Source organism: Gopherus flavomarginatus, chromosome 12 (assembly GCF_025201925.1).
Source record: "Gopherus flavomarginatus isolate rGopFla2 chromosome 12, rGopFla2.mat.asm, whole genome shotgun sequence".
Lineage (NCBI taxonomy): Eukaryota > Metazoa > Chordata > Testudines > Testudinidae > Gopherus > Gopherus flavomarginatus.
This window is the reverse complement of record NC_066628.1, coordinates 46,617,683-46,641,716: the sequence shown is the minus strand read 5'-3', so window position 1 is coordinate 46,641,716 and position 24,034 is coordinate 46,617,683. Positions and strand designations below refer to the sequence as shown.

At 42.0% G+C, this 24,034-nt stretch overlaps 1 protein-coding gene across 1 annotated transcript in view; it reads left to right on the top strand.

Annotated features, from left to right (window-relative positions):
- Positions 1-24,034, top strand: part of LOC127033216 (ABC-type organic anion transporter ABCA8-like) — a 57,530-nt gene that overhangs the window by 5,633 nt on the left and 27,863 nt on the right. Inside the window, exons 5-18 of the mRNA XM_050921003.1 lie at positions 617-726; positions 3,271-3,497; positions 6,737-6,878; positions 7,964-8,149; positions 8,576-8,723; positions 9,491-9,665; positions 10,086-10,144; positions 10,793-10,903; positions 12,937-13,112; positions 19,062-19,181; positions 20,607-20,745; positions 21,658-21,748; positions 22,641-22,780; positions 23,582-23,701. Coding sequence (XP_050776960.1) covers positions 617-726; positions 3,271-3,497; positions 6,737-6,878; positions 7,964-8,149; positions 8,576-8,723; positions 9,491-9,665; positions 10,086-10,144; positions 10,793-10,903; positions 12,937-13,112; positions 19,062-19,181; positions 20,607-20,745; positions 21,658-21,748; positions 22,641-22,780; positions 23,582-23,701 — 1,944 coding nt within the window. The remainder of the gene's footprint in view (positions 1-616; positions 727-3,270; positions 3,498-6,736; positions 6,879-7,963; positions 8,150-8,575; positions 8,724-9,490; positions 9,666-10,085; positions 10,145-10,792; positions 10,904-12,936; positions 13,113-19,061; positions 19,182-20,606; positions 20,746-21,657; positions 21,749-22,640; positions 22,781-23,581; positions 23,702-24,034) is intronic.

Below are 24,034 nucleotides of genomic sequence, written 5' to 3'. Positions count from 1 at the left end.
AAACATTTCCCCCCACAATGTTGATGTTGACAAATTGACGTTTTCTGGCTGAAAAACATTTGCCTGGAAAATTTTTGACCAGGAACTACCTGACAAGTCCAGTGTTCTGCAAGCCCCAGTGGTGCAAGCACAGTGGTATGGTCCTGCCCCCTGCCCTTCCATGCAGCTGCATCTTCTGAGTTCTCCTGCCTGGCATCTGTACAGCAGCGATACAGGACAGCCCTGATATCCTGGGAGCCGTAGTGGTGAAAGGAGTGGAACGTGGGACTGCCCGGTGTCCCTATGCCAGCAGTCCCTCTGGCACAGCTGTGACAACCCCCCAGCCCAGCCCCCATTATGACTCCCCCGAATCAGTGCATAATGACCATTGAACACCCATGATATGGAAATAATTCTCAGCCACTAGTGATATCTAGTGAAACCACCGAAGTCGATAAGAGTTTTTGCCATTAACTTCAGCCGGGTCAGGATTTCAGCCACAGAGTACAGTCTAACTGGGGGACCTATAGGTGATAGGCTCCACTTCCCATTGCTAATCTTCTGTGTCATGTAACCCCTCACACACACACACACGTGTTACTATTTTGCTTTTTTTTTTTTTTAATCTTTCCTAAAGACAGGTGCTCTGCCTCAATATTTTATCAGGCCATCACTTGTTCTGTTACTGAACAGTGGACTTCAGGATTTGTTCCCCTGCAGGCAAACATTGACGCTGCTATTATTCAAGTAAGTAGAGTCGGGCACTTGAAAGTCAGTTCATTTTAGCCAGATTATTAGTATTAGACCTAACCAAAGAAAATCTCTGACCAAATACTTTACATGTACATGAAGCTTTTTAGAGAAATTAGATGTATTCACATCAGTGGGACTTGATGAAATTCACTCTCAGGTTCTTAAGGAACTAACTAAAGCAGTCTCGGAACCGCTAGCAATTATCTTTGAGAATTCATGGAGGCAGGTGAGGATCCGGAGGACTGGAGAAGGGCAAATGTAGTACCTATCTTTAAATGGTGAACAAAGAGGACCCAGGGAATTATAGACCAGTCCGTCTCATTTTGATACCTGGAAAGATACTGGAACTAATTATTAAACAATCAGTATGTAGGCACCAAGAAGATCACAGGGTGATAAGTAATAACCAACATGGATCTATCAAGAACAAATCATGGCAAAGCAACCTCTTTTCCTTCATTGACAGCATTACAGGCCTAGTGGATAGGGAGAAGCAGTAGATGTGCTGTACCTTGATTTTAGCATGGCTTTTGACACAGTCGCACATGACATTCACCTAAGAAAACTAGGGAAATATGGCCTAGATAAAATTACTCTAAAGTGTGTAAATGACTGGTTAAAAAACTGCAGCAAGAGAGGTTTAAGTTAGATAAGAGGAAAAACTCTCTAACCGTAAGGATAGTGAAGTAATAGTTTACTAAGAGAGGTTGTGAAATCTATGTCACTGGAGGTTTTTAAGAAAAGGTTAGATAAACACTTGTCGGGCTGGTCTAAATATATGTAATCCATTCTCAACATGGGGGGATGTACTAGATAACCTACTGAGTTCCCTTCCTGCCCTATATTTCTCTGTTTCTATTCATGTGAAAATACTGAGCACGCCAAATAGGGTTCCCGTAAGTCTACCATAGTTTGGTTCAAGCCCTGAATTGCACAAATGCTGTGAAAGGAAGGAGGGCCCAGTGGTTAAGGCACTAGTCTGGAGTGCTGGAGACCAGGTGTGATTCCCATCTCTGCCACAAGCTTCCTATGTAACATTGGGCAAGTCAGTTAGCCTCCCCATGACTAAGTTCCCCATCTGTAAAATGGAATTAATAGCACTTCCCTATAAGTACCTAAAATAAACAGATTGTTTCTTAGAGCACTGTGGTGAGCTGGTGGAAAGTGCTTGCATTTGCACACCAGCTGCAGTAGTTAAATATTCATTGTATTTATCTAGCACTCTGCATTGTAAACCCAGTGTACAAGACATTAAATAATTCTTATAACACCCCCGTGAGGATCATTATCCTCTTACTGTTGAGGGAGACAGAGATTCGGTGATATAGCCAGATTTTAAACTCATGACCGCCTGTTTCCTAAACCTGCATGCATTCCTCCAGACCCCACTGCCTAGGGTGACCAGATGTCCTGATTTTATAGGGACAGTCCCGATTTTTGGGTCTTTTTCTTATATAAGCTCTGATAACCCCCCCACCCCCTGTCCTGATTTTTCACATTTGCTGTCTGGTCACCCTACCACTGCCTTCCAACTGTTACAGTCTGACTGTACAAGTCGTCATGTCTCCAGTGGAGCACAGTCAACATTGACTCTTACTCTACCTGTTGGAAGGGTGTCACCTGCTCCCCGCCCTGCACTCCCTTGCCAGTATGCAGCATGTGAAGCCATGAATCTGCCTTAGCTCCACAAAGGCATGTGACAGAGCAAGCCACCCTTCACTGCATGCCTGCACACTAGCATTTGCAGCCAAAGTACAGCACCTTGGCGTCTTCTCCAAATCTAGTGTAGCTGCACTGAGGGAGGCATAATTGGGCTATCTTTGTGTGTGGCACCATGTTCATAATAATACCTAACTCTTATACGGCACTTTTCACCAGTAGATCTTAAAGCATTTTACAGAGGAGGTCACTATCGCTAGCCCCATTTTACAGATGGGGAAACTGAGAGATGAAGTGACTTCCCCAAGTTCACCAAGCAGGCTGAATCACAGTCTAATGTTCTTCCTGTCCACCAGGCCACACTGTCGCCACATTAAAGCAACTCGCTGCTGGAATTAACACCCTGAACTCTGCCTTTCCAAGAAAAAACATCCCAACACTACCAGCAGTGCTCCAGAGAGTTTAACACTTGGAAAAACTGCCTGCCATTTGTGTGTGCATGAATACACACACATACACACACCATGCCAACCCTGTTCCATGAGGCCAGTGTCAAAATGTTTGCTGCTTTGGAAAACAGCAAGAAACATGGGGTTTTCTTGCTGGTGATTGAAATGTTTCTCACATGGCTCCTATCATCTTCCTTTACAGCTGCAGCTTCAGGATCTGGAGTGCAGGTGTGAACTCGGGCATCAGTGAGTGTTTGTGTAGAGAGCGAATTAAGTTGCCCTTTTCTCATCTTCCTTTAATTCCGACAGAGAAGTTTACAGTCAGAGAGCTCACGTCCAGCTCTCACAGCCAAGAATCATTGACAAAATGTCACTAAAAATCTGTGGTCTTGGCAAATGAATCTAATTGGTTACTTGTTTTGTACTTTAGGTTGCATCAAACCACTCAGTGATGGAAGAGCTACAGTCAGTCACTGCTGAACAGATGAGGCTACCTCCCTTTCGGGTTGTGGAAGGCATTAACTATGACTTTTTTCTTATCTGCTGTGCAGTGGCATTCTCTCCTCTCATATACTTTATGTCACTCAATGTGGCAAAAGAACGGAGGAAGTTTAAGGAGCTGATGAAGATGATGGCGCTCCAGGATTTCGCCTTCTGGTGTGTGAAATGCCCACTTAACTATGTATGGCAGATAAATGCACTGGTGAATGAATATCTCACTGATGCAGCCATGTGTTTAAAGTAAACTGTAAGCTGGGAAGTTCTACTGGAGCAAGATGTGTCCTCTCCATTTGCAAAACCTGAGAATGTAAATGAAGCCCAAGTGCAATTCGTGTTGCCAAAGGAAGCTGCTAAATATAGGCCGTGCCTCAGAATTACCAGTCAGTTGCACAATGTATGAGAGTCAATGGAAGTAGCCAAATCAAATTGAGAGCCTTTAGTTTGTCAGGACATAGCTGAATGGCTGCTTGTTTTTCTCTGCTTTATGTGAAAGGTGTAGCTCTTGCATTGTCATAGGTGCAGGCAAAGCAGTCCTTCCACAGATCATAATGCAGAATTGAGCCTTACATACAAGGACAAGGGAGCAAACTGTCTTTCAAGAGGAATTCCATTGGAATGGGTCCAAAAAGAAAATTCAGGGACTCTTTCCTCCTCTTTTCCACCCCCCACCCCCCTTGTATTTTCCCTGATTTTTCCTACATTCCAATGTTCAGGATTCAAAACATTTCAGTGTGTTCTAACTTGGTCATTGAAGCCAATGTGTGTCCATTATAGTCAACACAGTGCAGGCTGATTCCGTTTTGCTAATGAATGGTGGTACCGCTCTGTGATGGCGTGTATGGATCTTTCAGTGCCCCCTTGTGAGATACCTGAGGCATTACTGTTCCCTAACCCAGTAGTGTCCCATGGAGGAGACCCTACTGAGCTAGACCATGGCCTGATAATTTCCAGCCAGGGTTCAGTGCCTGTTCAGGTAGACACTCCCAGCTGGAAGCTAATTGTACACATACTCACCATAGTATTTAGACTCAGCACCTTATAGGAAGGATGGGTTATGCCCATGAGTAAGGTCCTACTTCATTTGTGATATTGCGGAAATTGCAGATCCTGCAATATTAGGCTTCCACCTCAATTTGGATTTTAATTCGCTAACTTTGCACACTCCACAATTTTGCATACATTTTGAGTATGCAAATAGCACTGCACTAACAGTCAGTGCCTGTAAAATGTAAAAGACTAAAGTGGCCGGACTCGATTTCTATAGCAGTAGTGTTAAGATTTTTTGTCTTCCGAGTTTTACATTGTACCGGTCACCTTTTTTTTATAGTTAATGTAATATAGTTGCAGCAAAATGTCTGGTTATCAAAAATAATTAGTAGGCATGACATAGCACTTGAGTGTTTATATTGTTCCAGCAAATTTTTCTTCAACAATAGGACTACTCTGGATTTTCCAAATTACATTATTACTTTTCCGCAGTTTTCCAAGTCTTGTCCGCAACTCAGCTGCAATTATTTGAAGACCATCTTGCAATTTAAATAGGACCTTACCCATAAAAGAGGAAGCAATACAGGTACACACAGTGACCCCAGATCAGGACAGGAGTTCTGAGGAAATACAGTATAAAGCTGCTCCTTATGTAATTTGGAGCTTTCTACTTGTAAAGCAGCCTGGGAAGGAGTACCTAAAGACTTCTGCCAAGTTGGCGTCAAACCCTGCTCTAAATTCCAACACGAAGTAGGTGATTTGTGCTCAAGTTTGAGCCTCCAGAAAATTTTCTCTCTCGCTCTTCTGTCCCTGGCCCTGCCATGAGTGTCTGGTTATATTTTTATAGCCATTTGTTTAGAAAGCATGAGCAGTTTTGTAAATCTTTACTGTACAAAACCCAGAAATGCAAGAGTAGCCATTAGGAAAATGAACCTCACACTCTTTGCTTACAGCAACATTATGCAACAATATTTAAATTACTATCTAAAATAAATGCATGTTTATGGGAAGGTATCCAGCTTAAAAGAAATGAAGGTAAATCTGAAATCCATTGACTTCAATGAAGCCAGTTTTTTACTCTGTAAATCCTGGGAGAAATGTGGAAACTTCTTGGTCGAGAAGAAAAGCCAAAGTCAGAATGAACATTTTGCCCAGGATATCTTCCCTGTTTTAAAATCTTGCTATCATTATCCCAGCTAAAACTCTTGTCGGTAAACAGAAGATGATGGAAGCCGATGGATGCATGCTGAGTCACATCCGTTCAAGATGTGTGTTTTACATTCTCCCCATCTGATGGGCAAACTAGAGATCATATATTGCCCTTATTCTTGGAGGTTGAAGTCTGCACTGTCTCCAACCACATTTAAAAATCAGTTCTTTGTGTTTATGAACTGTCCATCTGAGCTTGGTATATGGCCATGGCACTAGCCTAGGATTTGGGAAACATGGGTTTGATTCCCTACTCCACCACAGACTGTTTGTATGACCTTGTTTAAGCTGTGTAGCCTCCATTCCCCATCTGTGAAATGGGGATAACTGCACTGCTCTACCTCACAGAGCTGTTTTGAGGACAAATATATTAAAGGTTGTGAAGCGGTTAGGGATCTAGTAATGAAAAGTGTTATATAACAGTTAGTTATTATTTATGTATCATCGGTCAACAGTGTTGCACTTTCTATTTAGGTTCTTTTATCACCTTAATCTCTATAGTTTCTGAGCACCTTCCAGTCATGTATTAAGCAATATAATTAACTTTTGTCATGTATGGTTCATTCTTTTCCTCAGTACAGCTTTTATTTTGAAAATCTCCTTTTTCTGGTGATTAGGTGTATATGTGATTTTTTTTGAGTGCCAATTGCGGTAAAAAGATCTATGTTCAGATTTTTTTTTAAAAAGATCCCTTACCTGTGTTACTAATATAACAAGGGAGATCATTAAGACTGAAAGAATTTGTATAAAATCAACATTTCTTTTTATTCTCTCTTGGTCTTTTTTGCATTTTATTCAGATTGCATAATTAAATGAGACAGGTATATTTCAGTGGTGCTTGCGAGTTTCGTGTTCTGATTCTCATGCGCTATCTCAGTTTGGTGATCGTTTTTCCAACACTGCATGGGAACATCTAAGGGAAACATAAGTCATTTATTTGTTTTTAATTGCATAAAAATATTTCTATTTCTATCATGGCAGTAAACGCCTTCCTTTTATTAAAACCTAAACTGTAAGCAAATGGTAAGTTGGCAGTATCTCTATAAAACATTATGGTGACATGTTTTGTCAAAGAAATTTCAATTATTATATCAAAGTACAGGCTTCTCTTCCCCGTCCTCCCTTTTTAACAGATTACTGCATGACCTCACATTCATACATAAACCAGAAAAGTAATGCAATGTCTTTTTTGATTTTAGGTTCTCCTGGGGTTTGCTGTATGCAGGCTATATTTTAATTATGGCAATTCTACTGACACTTATCATTAAATCTGAAGAATTTATATACCACACCAGCCATTCCGTGATATTCTCCCTGTTTTACCTCTATGGCATCTCTTTGGTAAGTTTTCTTTTTCAGAAGAAGCATCGTTGTTTCCATCTCTGGACTTATAATAACTCTGGATTTAAGGATCCTTGGTATTGCCACAAATGAAACTTCTTGAACTGCGGGGGAGAGAAGTGTGTTATTGACCTGGAGGATTCAGACAGCCTTCATACAGATCCTAAATAGAGTCATATTTTCAGTTCACTCTGGGACAAAACTTGCTGGGCTCAGTTCATTTTCTCAATTCATTTTCAACTGCAGGTTACATTCCTCATACCATTCAGTGCAAGTTTAGCCAAGACCAAAGCAGACAGGAATTTACTTCTGCAGTCCAGAGAATGATTGAGAGACCCTGGTTTGGGATCCCTCCACTCAAATAGACTTAATTTACCTACACTAAGTAATGCTAAGGAGAATTCTGTACAGCAGTATTAGCTTCTTTGCTGTGGTCTCTTGGATTCTAGGTTTATTTTTATGATCCAGTTAAACAAAAAGTGTTTTAAAGGTCTTGAATGAAGTTCAGACCTATACACACATGCTAATTCAAGTGTAATATCTGGAAGCTGTGAGGCCTTTGTATGTTTGTTAGACTCAAGCTATCAAGTCATTGAAGGATATCTGGGCCAACCGATGACCAAGATCATTAAAGCTCTGCTTCAGAGATGGCAGCCAGCCAATCACCTTGAAACAAGTGTTGGTTCAGTCATTTCTATCACTGGTGGTTTGCACCTGAAAAAGTTCATTGGTTCCTCAGACTAAAAATACTGGTCAATTAACGAACAGGGCAGGATACTTCCAAATTCGGAAGCTTTCAGAGTCAGGGCAACCCTGACATAAGATAAGGCCTTTAAAACATCCCCCGGAGCTGGTTGTTACCTTATCATTGTAGCTTTTCCTATAGTTGTTCAGTAAAGTTCTCCTGGATTTAAAACATCATTAGTCTAAATAACTCTCTTTTATGTTGGCCCATCCTTCTAAGCACTTTGTCACGAGGGGTTATAGGAGTAATGAAACACCAACAGTCTTACAACTGTAGTGCTGTACGACGATATTGTGATTCTCTGAGGAGCTGTTGCTAACAAACCCTTGGTCTCTTTCAGATATCACTTGCTTTCTTACTAACTTCTTTGTTGAAGAAACCTAAGCTCACTGGCATAGTTGGGTTCCTCTTCACCCTGTCCTTTGGAAGTCTGGGCCTTGCGGTGTTGTATAACCATGTTCCTGAACCTTTGGAATGGGTTTTAAGTCTCTTTAGTCCTTTTGCTTTCACGGCTGGATTTGTGCGGGTATGATACAGAATCATTTCCTCCTCATGCATCAGTCATTTAGGAAAGAATGAAAATTTTAACTGTTAAGACTTTTGGGTTCATTGACTCTTCAGAAATGCAGTCAGTGAAGGAAAGTTAATGATGACACTCATTTCCTGATGAAAGGGTTTGAGTCCTTCAATTCAGTAATAGAACCTCAAGCTCATTGGCTTCACCTCACCTGCCACGTAAAATTTCAACATCTTCTGGCCTTCATGGCCCTGAATAATGTAATTGTGCCTGCCCTTTGGTTCTTATCCCTATTTGCCCTTATCCTTTCTATTCCATTCAACCCACACAATTAAGCAACCCCTTATTGTACTTCCCCAGGGGCTTCTTCCACATAGCCAACTGCTCTACCATCCATTCATATTCTTTCCTCTGTAAATGTCTCCATTATTTCAGATTCTACATTTAGAAGATGCTATGAAGGGGGTGGAATTTTCTGACTTTTTGGAAGACTCCTTCCCAATGTTGGCATTTTTTTTCCTGTTGGTTTTTGATGCTCTTCTCTATTTGGTGCTAGCCATCTACTTTGACAAAGTTTTGCCTGGTAAGTATAAGTCTGACTGCAATTTAATTTAAATGGTTTCATTGCTTTCCCCTTCTCTTGAGCTATCTTCTGTAAATAACATGGTTTGACTGTATTGTGGCCTACTGGACTGGAAATCAGAGAGATACTTGGGTTCTGTTTCCATCCCAGCCTTTGGCTGGCTAGGTGACCTTGGGCAAGTCATGTACATATCTGTGCCTCCCATCTGTAAAATGAGGATAATTGTACTTGCCTCTTTTGTAAATTGCTTAGCGATCTATTGATCGAAACTGCTATGTAACAGTTAGGTGTAGTTATTATATCCAGCATCTATGTTCCCATTCTGCTCAAACTCAGATTGATTTATTTACTGTTTTCTAAGCATATTTAACACATGGGAGAATGACAGATCTCAGGACAAAGTCCTCTCCCACAAAACTAACACAGCACGGCAGTGTTTATGCAAGTTTCCCTTCCTTGCCTTGCCAAAGTGCTTTGATAATATTCCAGAAGGGCTACCTGTAGGGAAGACACATTATTCATTCCATGTTCCATAGCTATCCCTGGCCTCCTGACTTGTTGACATTTCTAGAATGGGACCATTTGCTATGGTGATGGCACAAATGAAAGTTTGGTGCCTAATTCTCCTTTGAGTTCAGTGATGCAAAACTGCCATTGGTACCTTAGAAAATATGCTTCCCCCCACCCCCACCCCCGGTCCCCGCAGAAGCTTTATCACAATATTTCACTGAATAAAATGTTCCGTTTTATTTTGATTTAATAAATAGATAAATATGGAATGCACCATTCTCGTTTGTTCTTCCTGAAGCCATCTTATTGGTTTAAAAAAAGAAAAAATTGTGTCAACAATGATATCCTAGACTATGAAGAATACAGTGACCAGGTCTTTAATGATTATGTTGAGCAAGTGCCTCCAGAATTTCGTGGGAAAGAAGCCATCAGGTATGGGCACTAGAGCTTGTTTGTTTGGTTTCTATCGTGTTAAGGCTTCTATGAGTCCAATCACTAGAAAAATGTAAAGACTTGGATTTCTGTTTAATCTTCCCCATGAAGTACCCTGGACCTGATTCTCCATGAGGTCTGTGCTGAGAAGTAGAAGAATCATAGACTATCAGGGTTGGAAGGGACCTCAGGACCAATCCCCAGACAGATTTTCACCTCAGTTCCCTAAATGGTCCCCTCAAGGATTGAACTCACAACTGTTTCTTTAGCAGGTCAATGCTCAAACCACTGAGCTATCTCTCCCCCTGCAGGAACTGTCTTCAGTACCTGCCTACCATTAGCCCAACCTGGGAGCAGTTTTAGGAAGAGCCTAGCCTTTCAATTCCAATGTTAATTCAAACCTGTCTGCTTTTTTTTCAGTATCAACAATGTTAAAAAAACGTATAAAGGGAAGGACAAGATAGTGAATGCTTTAAGAGGTAAGGAGGGAAGCCTCTGAAAGTGAAGGTACCTGTGGGTATTTTATCCAAGCACCAAGCTACCCATGTGTCCATTAATCCCATGCCATCCCATGGGTATTTTTAGTCCCTGTGAGGCACCCAGATACCAAGGTGATGGACACCATTTATAAATACAAAAATGAGATTCAACCAGGATTTTGACAGCTATTAATAATTATGTGTGAAAAAGGAACTTTTTGGGGCCCAGGTACCCAGTTTGTTGTGCGTACTATTTAGCCCATTTCATTCTCTGGGAACGTATCCCACAAATCTGAACCCTCCATACAATATACAGGCAGCCCGTCAACATCCACAAACCTCCTATCTCTACTCTCCAGCATAATGGAAAAGGTTAACAAATCCTAGCTCTGGCATGCCAAGGTGGGAAAGTTTCCAAATCAAGACCCCTCATGCAGAAATCCCAGAGCAGCTCACTCCTGTTTACATTAGACGTGCTTCAGCTTAAGCAACTTTGCAGATGTCTTGTGTGGTAATATTAGCTAGATCAATTACCCAGTTATCTGTAGTACCTGAAGCTTGGGGGATTTTTAATCCTAAATCATAGCCCTTCTCTGGTTTAAACTTTCTTTGCTTTACCTTCTCACCAATACCATTTTTTTATATTAGGTTTGTTGCTTAATGTCTATGAAGGCCAGATCACTGCATTACTTGGTCACAGCGGAGCTGGGAAAAGTACGCTACTGAACATCCTGAGTGGACTTTGTCCACCTTCAGAAGGTAAAATTATCTAATGTCAAGCTGAAGGTAAGGTTATCAATGTGTGATTTTTTTTCCCCACCTACACACACCTTCTGGCTCTCGGAAGGAATGAACAATTTATGGTTATGTGGAAAGGCACAATAGATATGTGTGATTATAAGTAGATGGGAATACCCATGTGCTGTCAATGAGCTGGAAATGAATGTCACTTCACTAAGGAGCTCCTTGAACCTTCCTCTGACACATCTGATACTGGCTACTGTCAAAGATAGAACATTACAGTAGATAGACCACTGATCTAATATGGTATGACAATTCCTATACTCCTACATATTCATAGCAGGGAAGCGGGTGTGATGTCCCAGACTAAGGTGTCATTAGAGGTGGTTTTGGAACAAATTGATAAACTAAACAGTAATAAGTCACCAGGACAAGATGGTATTCACCCAAGAGTTCTGAAGGAACTCAAATCTGAAATTGCAGAACTACTAACTGTAGTCTGTAACCTATCATTAAAATCAGCTTCTGTACCAAATGACTGAAGGATAGCTAATGTGATGCCAAGTTTTAAAAAGGGATCCAAAGGTGATCCCGACAACTACAGGCTGGTAAGTCTGACTTCAGTACCAGGCAAACTGGTCGAAACTATAGTAATGAACACAATTGTCAAACACATAGATGAACATAATTTGTTGGGGAAGAGTCAACATGGTTTTGTAAAGGGAAATCATGCCTCACTAATCTGCTAGAATTCTTTGAGAGGGAGTCAAGAAGCATGTGGACAAGCGGGATCCAGTGGATATAGTATAATTAGATTTTTAGAAAGCCTTTGACAAGGTACGTCACCAAAGTATGCTGTTATGGGGTAAGAAGGAAGGTCCTCTCATGGATTGGTAACAACTGGTTAAAAGATACGAAACAAAGGGTAGGTATAAAGGTTCAGTTTTCAGAATGGAGAGAGGTAAATAGTGGTGTCCCCTAGGGGTTGGAATTGGGACCTATAGAATCATGACTGATGTGGAGAAAGTAAATAAGGAAGCGTTATTTACTCCTTCTCATAACGTAAGAACTAGATGTCACCAAATGAAATTAATAGACAGCAGGTTTAAAAGAAACAAAAGGAAGCATTTCTTCACACAATGCACAGTCAGCCTATAGAACTGTTTGCCAGGGGATGCTGTAAAGGGTTAAAAAAAGAACTAGATAAATTCATGGAGGATAGGTCCATCAGTGGCTACTAGCCAGGATGGGCAGGGATGGTGTCCCTACCCTCAGTTTGCCAGAAGCTGGGAATGGGTGACGGGATGGATCACTTGATGATCCCTGTTTTTCTCATTCCCTCTGGGGCAGCTGGCATTGGGTACTGTCAGAAGACAGGATAGTGGGCTAGATGGACCTTTGGTCTGACCCAGTATGGCCGATCTTACATTCTTATGTTTCCACACCCTGCAAACTTGTCCTCCTCTATCTTCTCCAAGTACAAAAGCTTCTATATCATGTACTAAGCCCAATTTCCTCTCCTCCCGTCCCAGAGACTCCCCTTATTTCAAGCAGATGAAGAACAGGGAATGGGTGAATTGGTTAGAATAAAATAAGAGTTGACCAAAACTTTCTCCTAAAATTTCATCTGTTTCCTGAAGTTTGAAAACATTTGGTTAGCATTTGCATGTATGTATATTTTCCTTTTATTTTTGCACAGCCTTACATTATCACAAGAAAGCAAAATATTTGCACTGTCTGCAAATCTGGCACACTGTACAAAATACCTGGCAAATGATTTCTTCTGTTGATAACATTTTAATCGATTTATTCATTTTCTTAAAACAAGATCATGTAAGAAAATTTCATCTGGTAAATTGGGTTAATGCATTTGTGGGATACATACTAGTGAGTTACATCTACTGTGGAAGCAACTCATTGGAAATATCCAGTTTTCTTTCATCCAGGTTATAAGGATAGATATTTTTGCTCAGATTTCATTATCAATGTCTGACATACCATGCATTCTAACAGCACGTTATGCTTTCTGTTCCTTGTGTTTACCTTTGCAGGCTCTGCCATGATATATAAATACAAAGTGACTGAAATGGAGGACTTGGAAGAAATTAGGAAAATAATTGGAGTTTGCCCACAATTTAACGTTCAGTTTGAAGTTTTAACAGTGAAAGAAAATCTAAGAATTTTTGCTAAAATCAAAGGGATTCTGCTAAAAGAGGTTGAACAAGAGGTAAGTATGTTTCATATGGAAGATGACTGGTGAGAAACCTGGCCTTTGACTAGACTTAAAGGGCCAAATTTTCACACTGGTCTCTAACTTTATATGCACCATTTTATAAGGATACTCATAGAAGTATCCAAATGACCCCATTTACACATACAAATAGCATTGGCACAGTACACACACACTCCATTTGTTCTAGCAAATTATTATTTGTTTGCATTTGAACCTGTAAGTGATCCTGTAAGCGAGATCAGTGCCCCACTGTGCTATTGAAAGAGACAATCTTGACCTTGTCCCAAAAAGCTTACGTCTAAATAGACAAGACGGAGACAAGTTGGGAGGGGACACAGTGAGGTGAAGTGACTTGCTTAAATTTACATAGTAGGTGGTGGCACTTCTAGTCCAGTGCCGTATCTATTCGTCCATCCTATCTCCCCAGGGCTGTCAGCACAAGGTCAGAGGCCAGGTTTGTACATTTATCCAAAAGGATCTGAAACTCTGAGCAGGAGTCCTGGAAGCCTGGTAGGAGCAGCGGGGTGGGGGAACTCAAGGCCCTGCCTCTCTGCATGACCCCATCTCCTGCTCCTCCTCTTCCCCCTGAGGTCCTATTCCCCGGCCTGGCTGGAAGCCAGAGCCAAGCAGTGGTAAGAGCTACTAAGGGAGCCAAGGCTGCTGTGGGGAAACCCAGACCCTCCACCTGCTGTGGAGAGGGGGTTGGGGTGCCTGAGGGTAGCCTTTGGTCCACATCCACACCCCCTGGGGCACACCACCCAGGGCAAGTGGAGGGTCCTGAGCTCCCTGGGCAGGTCTTACCCCAGCCCAGAGGAGAAGCAAGGCCAGGGCCACAGAAAGGGGCTGGGCCACATGGTGATGGAGGGGCTAAGGCCCACGTCGGCCCACTCACTGGGATGAGTCTGGCACCATGGGCAGGGACTGTACTTCACTTTGGGGGAGCTGGTCACCTCATCAGCTCCCGCTCCTCGAAGCACAGCCCCTGCCGGTGCCGCTCCATGCAACCTGAGGCTTGCAGTTTGGGGACGGTAGGGGCAACACAGCCCCCTGCCTCCCAAACTACACCCATGTTAAAAAGTAGGAGGGCCCTGCCTACCTGGTACTGGCACCCCTGACTGAGAAGATATGAATCATCATATTACATCCTTCCCGTTGTTAATTAAAGTAATTTATTAGTGTGACCTTTCAAATGTTCTCTTTTATTTCTATTGTGGGGATAAAATGCCTTTTTTGTCAAGGCAGGAGTACATCTCTTGTAAAAATGGGGTTATTCTCAGGGACCAAAAGACACATGGGGTATGTCTACACTTCAAAGAAAAACCCGCGGTGCCAAGCCTCAAAGCCCAGGTCAGTTGATTTGGCCTTGCAGGGCTAAAAAGAGCAGTGTGAATGTTCCCATTTTGGGTTGGAGCCCAGGCTCTGAGGCCCAATGAGGGAGAAGGATCTTGGAGCCCAGGCTCCAGCCTTAGCAGAAACGTCTACACTGCTATTTTGAGCCCTGCAGTCTAAACACTGCGCGCCTGAGTCAGTTGACCCAGGATCTACGACTTGGTGCTGTGGGGTTTCCTTTGCAGTGTAGACATATCCTGGAAAGTTCTATTAGGTTAGTTTGCATGTTATCTGGAGAGCATGGAGGCTACCAAATGCGTTATGCACCTCCATTATGTTCTTTCCTGAACCTTAGGATTTATGGGGCACTAGGCAGTATTATTAAACTTGGGCCCCTATGCCTGATGGCAGCCCAGGCTCACATGTGTATTTTAGATCAGGGGGGTCTTTTGAAGGATTTATTTTAAAAAACATATGTCTGGAGATCCAAGCATTTAAGGCTAAAGATGAATACTCAGATTGTGCATCTAAAAATCTATGAAAGGATTTTTAGAGATGTGATTTTATAATCTTCAGCAACACACTAATGAAATATTCTTAAAGCAAATTTTTAACTATGGTCCTGTAGACTAACATGTTCTGAGTAAATATTACAGTGATGCACAACTGTTTTTGTCAGTAAATCCTGAAACTGATGGTAGATACCTGGGGTTGGCAAATGCCTGTTAAATGGCTTCATTACCCGTTGAATGGCTTTTTAACAGTTTCAGTGTTGTGCTAATAGGTCTGACAGGCTGGAGGCTTTTTCACTTTTAAGTACTAGATCCCCACCCAGCTGTGGTGGGAGCCTGCAGGAAGGGTCAGAACAGGGATAGGAAGAGGTGGGAGGTGGACACTAAGCCCAGGGTGCCCCAAATTTTCGGGTGCCCTATGCCCTGCTGAGCCAAGTCTGGTGCTTTATGGTGATGCCTGCGAGGGACAAATGTCTGACACTATCCAGCCATCATGTTTTAGGTCTTCCAGTAGGGGGTCTTTTACATTCTAATTTCATGGATCAAAATCAAAGATGATTCTTGCAGGGAAGTTGGTTAGGCATTCAGGGCAGATATCTGTACCACCCGTATCTTAGAGACAATTGGGTGATTATTTGAGAGTGTGGGGGGACCTGGAAATCCACATTTCTCTCATTGTGCAATCCACATACTTCCAGCTTACGAAACAGCGCTGGAACTGATCACTCCACTACCAGATGTTCCCTTTTCTATTGACTCTGTTACAGCCATTGGCCAGGCACACAGAGTCCAAAGATTCAAACTATATTGTTTGGCTTTCAGCAGTAAACAAACAGTAACTGTTTGCATATTTGGTTTAGCTACAATAGCCAGCAGGAAACTAGTTAGTGAAATCATTGAACATTTTGTTCATGTGTCCATGAACTTCCCACAGCAAATTTAAACCCAAGGATAATTCTACAATGAGTTTCAGAGAGGGTTTTCTGTGTTCTATGTAACTGGCTTTGTTTCCAAAATAAATCTTTGTTGTTGCTGTGTATCTGCTTGTTAAATAAGACCAAATGAAAACATTGCATTGAGAGTTACATGAACATGTGTCATGTTAGCGAATTGAAACAATCTCAAGCTACAAATTCCTCAATGGTGGTGGAAGTTTCCGATAGCCACACTTGTTCAGTTTGTCATTAATTAGTTGTTTCATGGCCCTGACAAAGATTAACAATAATAATGAATCTGCATTTCTATAGCACTTTCATGTGAGTACTTTACAGAGCTTAGTGAGTATTACCATACCCAGCAATTTTGCAGTTGAAGAAACTGAGACAGCGAGCTGTGAGTTGTCCTGTGAAAACCAATAGCAGAACCAGGAATAGAATCCAGGTCTCTGAACTCCCAGCCTTTTACTCTAACCAAGGGCCCTGTATCATTAACAGCACCTGGCGTGGCACTTTGCAGAGCCCTTCGTGTCCCACCAAACTAGGTTCCTCTTAAAACCTTACCTCCTTTCTCCAGTTCCACTCATCATACTACAGATCCACATGGCCTCTACACTAGAACATGCTGCCCTACAGTTAACATGCCTTTAGCAGGAACCACATTCAGGTCCCCGAGTAAGGCAAGAATTTATGCATTAGGTAGGGCTGGGGATTGAACGGCTGGTGAGATTGTTCACAAGAAGTCCCTGCTAAGCACAGAATCATTACTGGGGACCCCTTTCACATAGTGAGACTCTGAGTGCGACTCCCTTTATAAATTAAAAACACTTTTTTTATATATTTAACACCATTATAAATGCTGTAGGCAAAGCGGGGTTTGGGGTGGAGGTTGACAGCTCGCGACCCCCCCATGTAATAACCTCACGACCCTCTTAGAGGTCCCGACCCCCAGTTTGAGAGCCCCTGTTCTATACCATGGCGGACAAGTGTTTGCCTAGCCTGTTCTTAAAAAACTCCAGTGAGAGAGATTCCACAGCCATATTTCCAGTTTGTCAAGATCATTTGGAATTCTAATCCTGCTCTTCAAAGCACTTGCAACCGTCCCAGTTTGGTATCAGCTGCAAACTTTATAAGTGTTCTCTCCATGCCATTATCCACATCATTTATTCATTCACAGGTTCTGGGGCTGGAAGGGACCTTGAGAGATCATCGAGTCCAGTCCCCTGCCCTCATGGCAGGACCAAATCCTGTCTAGACCATCCCTGATAGACATTTATCTAACCTACTCTTAAATAACTCCAGAGATTGAGATTCCACAACCTCACTAGACAATTTATTCCAGTGTTTAACCACCCTGACAGTTAGGAACTTTTTCCTAATGTCCAACCTTAACCTCCCTTGCTGCAATTTAAGCCCGTTGCTTCTTGTTCTATCCTTAGAGGCTAAGGTGAACAAGTCTTCTCCCTCCTCCTTATGACACCCTTTTAGATACCTGAAAACTGCTATCATGTCCCCCTCTCAGTCTTCTCTTTTCCAAACTAAACAAACCCAATTCTTTCAGCCTTCCTTCATAGGTCATGTTCTCTAGACCTTTAATCATTCTTGTTGCTCTTCTCTGGACCCTCTCCAATTTCTCCACATCTTTCTTGAAATGTGCTGCCCAGAACTGGACACAATACTCCAGTTGAGGCCTGAGCAGTGCAGAGTAGAGCGGAAGAATGACTTCTCATGTCTTGCTCTCAACACACCTGTTAATGCATCCCAGAATCACGTTTGCTTTTTTTTGCAACAGCATCACACTGTTGACTCATAATTAGCATGTGGTCCACTATAACCCCTAGATCCCTTTCTGCCATACTCCTTCCTAGACAGTCTCTTCCCATTCTGTATGTGTGAAACTGATTGTTCCTTCCTAAGTGGAGCACTTTGCATTTGTCTGTATTAAACTTCATCCTGTTTACCTCAGACCATTTCTCCAATTTTTCCAAATCACTTTGAATTATGACCCTATCCTCCGAAGCAGTTGCAATCTCTCCCAGTTTGGTATCATCTGCAAACGTAATAAGCATCCTTCTATGCCAATATCTAAGTCGTTGATGAAGATATTGAACAGAGCCAGTCCCAAAACAGACCCCTGGACCCCTGGGAAACCCTTTATTTATGAAGATAATGAACATAAAACTTTCATTCACAAAGTTCTATTTAAGCCAAAGTAACACCAGCCAGCAGAGTTCTTGGCCCTGTTCCATTCCTGCTGCTCAGCCGTGTATAAACTTCAAACCGACAATAAAAATCCAAACTAACGTTGCAGACAAGTCCACTTTTATGTCTCAGAGCCCTCAGTCATGGTCTCTTGTCAGCAGACCCCTCATTCTGCCTCCCATGGGAGTACCCCAGCCCCTTTTAAATGTACTGAGCTGAGCTTAGTTCAGCTCACCATGGTTGCTGCAGTGCAGGGAGGCATTTCCAGCTGGGACTATGAAACCCCTGCTGGGAATGAACCCACTGCCCAACCCCTCCTCCCTCCACCCTGCAAAAAACCAAACCAATGTCAGGCTCAGCAGGGCTCCAATGGCAGGGGGCTACCCAGGGGACACAGAATGACTCTACACTGTACTGTGTCTCTTCACATAGCAATGGTGATTTTCTTACAAAGTTCCCTAAGATGCCACTTCTGGATGTGCCGTTATTTAGTGATTATACCCAATACTGCCAGCTTCAAGTCTTCAAAAACATGTCAGACCCCACCCACACCCAAACCGATGAGATTGGCTTAAAAGTCATCAGATTTTAAAAATAATAATAAATATTGGGTTCTTTAATTTTGCTTTACTTTTGGGGTGGAGGAAAGGAAGCTGAGATTCTCATGAAATAATTTGATTTCACCAGCTGGGGCATTAAGACAAATACCCCATATTGTGAGACCTGCAATACAATCTCAAGAATTGGCCACACTGGAAATTGTATCCCAGAATGACTGCATGGAGCTCAGCAAGTGTTTTGGGGTGTAACATTAGTTTCATAGTCAATTACTGACACTCAGTAATTTTTTGTAACCCAGTTCCTGTGCTGCTGCTGTGTCTAATGTGCTGTTTGGGATACAACAAATAGCTCTGAGGAAAATCTTAAATGACTAGCTTGAAACCAGGATGTTTTCTGTTCCCTAGGTCCAAAAAGTTTTGACTATGTTGAAAATAGAACACATTCAGGACTGCCAAGCTAGCAGCTTAAGTGGTGGCGAGAAAAGAAAGCTGACACTTGGAATTGCCATTTTAGGAGATCCGCAGGTAAGATTAACATCAACCTGTTGGTAGGACACCCTGCTGAGAAGAAGGCAGACAGGCCGGTGAAAGTCTCCAGAAGCTGCTGATTTACTTTGAAGAACTGTGCTTTTCATTATGCTATTTATTATCTGTTGGAACCTGGTCACAGGCCATCACTGTCTGTGTGCCTGCTACGGATTGCAGCACTCACCGCTAGACTGGCCACCTCTTGGTCGCTCCAGGGCTTAGTTCTTGAGGTCGCCACCCCTTTGCATGCTGTCACACTGTCTCTGCAGCTCCTCTCTCATTCCCCGTAGCACCCTCTTTGTGACTCAGCCCTTCAGCTAGGTTACTGAACGATCCTCCCTCTTGGAGTACAGTCACTCCCACAGTGACCCAGGCAGTCTTCCCATTCACAGCACCGCCGGTCTATGCCACGCCCTCGGTGGCTGGGAGGGGAACCTGGGCCTAACCTTTACTCGGGCTTCCAGTCCAGGGACCCTCAGCCCAGCAGTTCAGGGCTTTCTTCTCCCAGTCCTCACTACTCCTTCCCTGGGCTGCTTCCTCCCCCTCCTTGCTCTGGGTACTAGCTCCAAATGCTCCTTCCTCTTCCCAGGGAGTGACTGCCCTTTCCCAGCCCCATACAGATTGGTGAGGCTTCTGGTCTCTCCAGAGGGTGCTACGCCATAGGTCACTGAGAGTCTTCTTTGCCCTGGCCTAGCCAGTTGTCCTAGCCAAGCCTGTACACATGCAGTGTAGGACAGCATTCAGGAACAGCTCAGACTTGTTAAGCCTTTCTCTGTGACTCTCACTGTAGCTGTGGCTTTGACCTCAAATGCAATTTCAGTTTCAGTGCGGGTTGACAATGAACAGTACAAGCTGAACCCCGCACCATGCAGTGTTGTGGGGTTCAGATCCTCAGTCGAATCTAGGGATCAGTCACGAGTATTAAGGTATGCATGCTACCTCTTCTGGTCCAGAGATACTGGTGGCAATTTCATGTCAAGGCCCTGCAGAGGGAATCATGATTGCATGGGCCAGGATCTCTTGCTTACCCAGGCAAGAACACACCCAATGGGAGATGAGAGTAGAGCGACCAGATGTCCCGATTTTATAGGGACAGACCCAATTTTGGGGTTTTTTTCTTATATAGGCTCCTATTATCCCCTCCCCTCTCCCCCCCACACCCTCTGTCCCAATTTGTCAATTTGCTGTCCGGTCACCCTAGATGAGTGCACTTAGCATCTGTATAAATAGAGCTGTATCTATCGATTTAATTCTCTTTTCTTATTTGAATATAATGTTTTCCGCAGGAAGTGTTGGATTTAGATGCTTCAGTCCCATTAAAAGCCTGAACACTCCGCTAAACGTTCAATCCTAAACATCAGAATCCGTGACAGAGTCTTTCATGTGGCTGAAATGGAATGTTTTATTTTTTCCTCCTGGCAGGTTTTGATATTAGATGAGCCAACTGCTGGATTGGATATCAGTTCCAGATACCATGTATGGAGCCTACTGAAGGAGCATAAAGCTAACAGAGTAACCCTGTTCAGTACCCAGTTAACGGATGAGGCAGATATTATTGCTGGTGAGCACTGGATTTCTCATTACCCGAGAGGAGATGATGATGATGACGATGACGATGACAGTAACACGGATGTCATTTTCCGGGCCAGAAATTTTCCACTGGAACATTGTTCTGTCAGCAAATGCCAATTGGTCGAAAGGAAAATGCGTTGCGGAAGTGTGTCCGCTTTGACAAAATTTCATTTAGGAAAAAAATATGGAATAGAGCATTCTGATAATGACCTTTTTGGAATGGAACATTTCAATTTTCCAGTTCGAAAGGATTTTTCATTTCAATATTTTAAAATTTTACATTATGTAATATAAAATGTAAAAAGTAAATATTGGAATGAAACATTTTGATGTTATCCAAATAAAATGTTTCAGTTTACATGAATTTTTTTTTCCAGAATTGCATTTTGGTTTTTCTTTTCATTCCATTTTGGAACAGAAAAAAGTTCAAAATCTAAGAATTTCCCATGAAATGGAAAAGCCAGTTCCTGCCCTGCTCTCAATGTCATAACTTGTTCTGTCTTGACTATTGAGAAGGTTAGTCTCTGCTGTCTTAGTATATCCATTTATTTATAAGACAGACCAGGTCAGGGAGGTAATATCTTTTACTGGACCAATTTCTGTTGGTGGAAATAACAAACTTTCACGCTTCGCAGAGCTCTTCTTCGGGTCTTCCACAGGCCTAAAGGAAAGCTCTGTGAAGCTTGAAAATGTGTCTCTTCCACAAACCGAAATTGGTCCAGTAAAAGATATTACCTCACACACCTTGTCTATTTCATGTCCTGGGACCAACACAGCTTCAATAACATTGCAAGCACTTATTTATAGACACCTACTCCCCTCACTCATTTTTTCTCTCTAGTGAGAAACAATCTCCCATTTTAGCTCTATGGTACAAATTATTTTGTTTCTGTTTTTTTAGACCGGAAAGCTTTTATCTCCCATGGGAGGTTAAAGTGTGTTGGCTCTTCTCTCTTTCTGAAGAGAAAATGGGGAATCGGTTATCACTTAAGGTGCAGTATACTGAGCTTGTGTTAAAGGGATCCATTTTGAGTACATTTTGGTTCTATATTTCGGGGGGGGGGGCAGTGAAGGGAATAATAGTCTCTATATTGTCAAAATTAATGTACACAGTACTGATATGTATTAGTGTTGTCGTCTGTATATTAAGGATCTTTCTCAGCTATGTATTTTATCTGTCTGAGTACTGAACATCTGTTAATTTTAGTTCTCTGACTGGTACTAAAAGAAAAAGATATTTTCACACATGAGTAAATGTGCAAAACAGTTTATTCATTCATGTCTAAAATTGGCATTGATTAACAATAAAGTATATAGATAACCAGAGGACATAAGGTTGGTTGGTATTGTCCTTTTCCCAGCTTTTGCTCCATTATTCATATGAATTGTTACTAAAGGAAACTCTCAATAACTTGAATGGGAACTTTGCATGCATAAGAGTTGCATCAGGGCCTCAGGATTTGGAATGGTCATTCTGCAAACCCTCCCTCATGTGAAGGAGTGCTACCCAGAGAAGTCAGCATGGGTCACAGAATGAAAGGGAGTTTTGAGACTTCCAAGAAGAAATGTTTTACTATTGATAAATCTCTGTCATTTAGCATTATGGGGCCTGGCAAAAAACTCTGGACCTCTCCATTTGTTTGAGAGAAACAGAACCCTTGATAGTTTAAGCAGCTAACATTCCAAATGCTGAATAGATGCGTGATTAGAAATCTTGTTATACATATGCTAGTGGACAATTCGTTTCTGAACTTTCTTCAAAAGACTTAACTTTTTCCAACAACTTATTAAGTGGCTGGCTGAACATTTCTGGATTTGTTGGATTGTTCCAAGATGAACAGAAGAAGCACAGTTACAAATATTTCCTTTTTCTTTCCTTTCCAGCCTGCACATCAATGACTCTTGTGATTCTGCAAAAATGACATCTCTGGTCCAGCAGCATATTTCCAATGCTAAGTTATCTGGGCAGAGTCATGAAGAACTGATTTACATGCTGCCCTTTGAAAACGTGGATAAATTCCCTGGTAACTATCACTTTGTAATTTAAGAGTGACTCTTTAGGATGTCATTGTAGCAGAGAAGTTTCAGAACAAATCTAAAAGACTCCTGGAAGAAAATATCCATACGTGAAGCTGTCTGAACTTTTTTTTTCTGTTAATGTTTTGCCTTCATTATTTTATGCCAATTGTCTCTTAAGCCGAGCAACTCCGTTTTACCATATCTTTTTAAGGAAAAAGATAATTAACAGAAAGGGCTGGAGGAGACAGGTGTAGTGTGAATAAAATACGAAAGATCTGGTTTTCTGACACCTCTACACCTTTGGCAGGACATAGTTACTTGCTATGTTCCTCCATATCCACATCTGCAGAGTCAAGATATAACAACTCCCTCACAAGGGAGCTGTGAGGCTTAATACACAGATTCATAGATTCTAAGACAATCAGTGATTATCTAGTAGTCTGACTTCCTGTATAACACAGCAGGAAAACTTCCCCAAAATAATTCCTGTCTGGACTAGAGCATGTGTTTGTGAAGGACTTGGAGATCCTAAGATGAAAGGTGGTGTACAAGTTGAAACTATAATTATTGTATTGTGCACACCTTCCCAGCGAGCATCTGTATCAGGTTGGTTGGATATCCACTCTCCATAAAACAGCCTGGAGAACTGTTTTTTGTCACTTAACTGTTTAAATGCCTAAATCTAGTCATGATGGAGGCCTAGGTGAATCCATATTTGGCCCAAAGTATTTAGCAGCCACTCTGTTCTTAAAGCTTAAAAATATGCAACTATAAAAATGCAACTGTTAGATATTTTTGTGTTCTAGAACTGTTCTGTGATCTAGACACTCATGTGTGCCAGGAGATTCTGAGTTACGGCATTTCCATGACAACCCTGGCTGATGTGTTCCTGACACTGGAAGAAGAAGCAGCAATTGATCAAGCAGGTAAAAAAGTCCAATACTGTCTAGAGTGAAAAGGATAACCCAGTCTTTATAGAGGCAAAATTCTCATTGAAATGAATGGGAGTTTTGTCTAATAAGAGCAGTAGGATTTGTCCCAGTATCATGGATCAGATAAATCCAAATAAGTAACCTTATGATATTTTCTGTTCGACTGAAAGCATCCTGAAGGCATCTTTCCTGACTTTTGAAACAGTTCTTTTCACATTTCTAAAATAACTGCCTGGAATCCTGAATCTCATTCTGGTCATAGCCAATTAGATGGCGGATCTCAAATTAAACAGAGCACTCCCAAACTTGCCAAAAAAAATTAAGCTC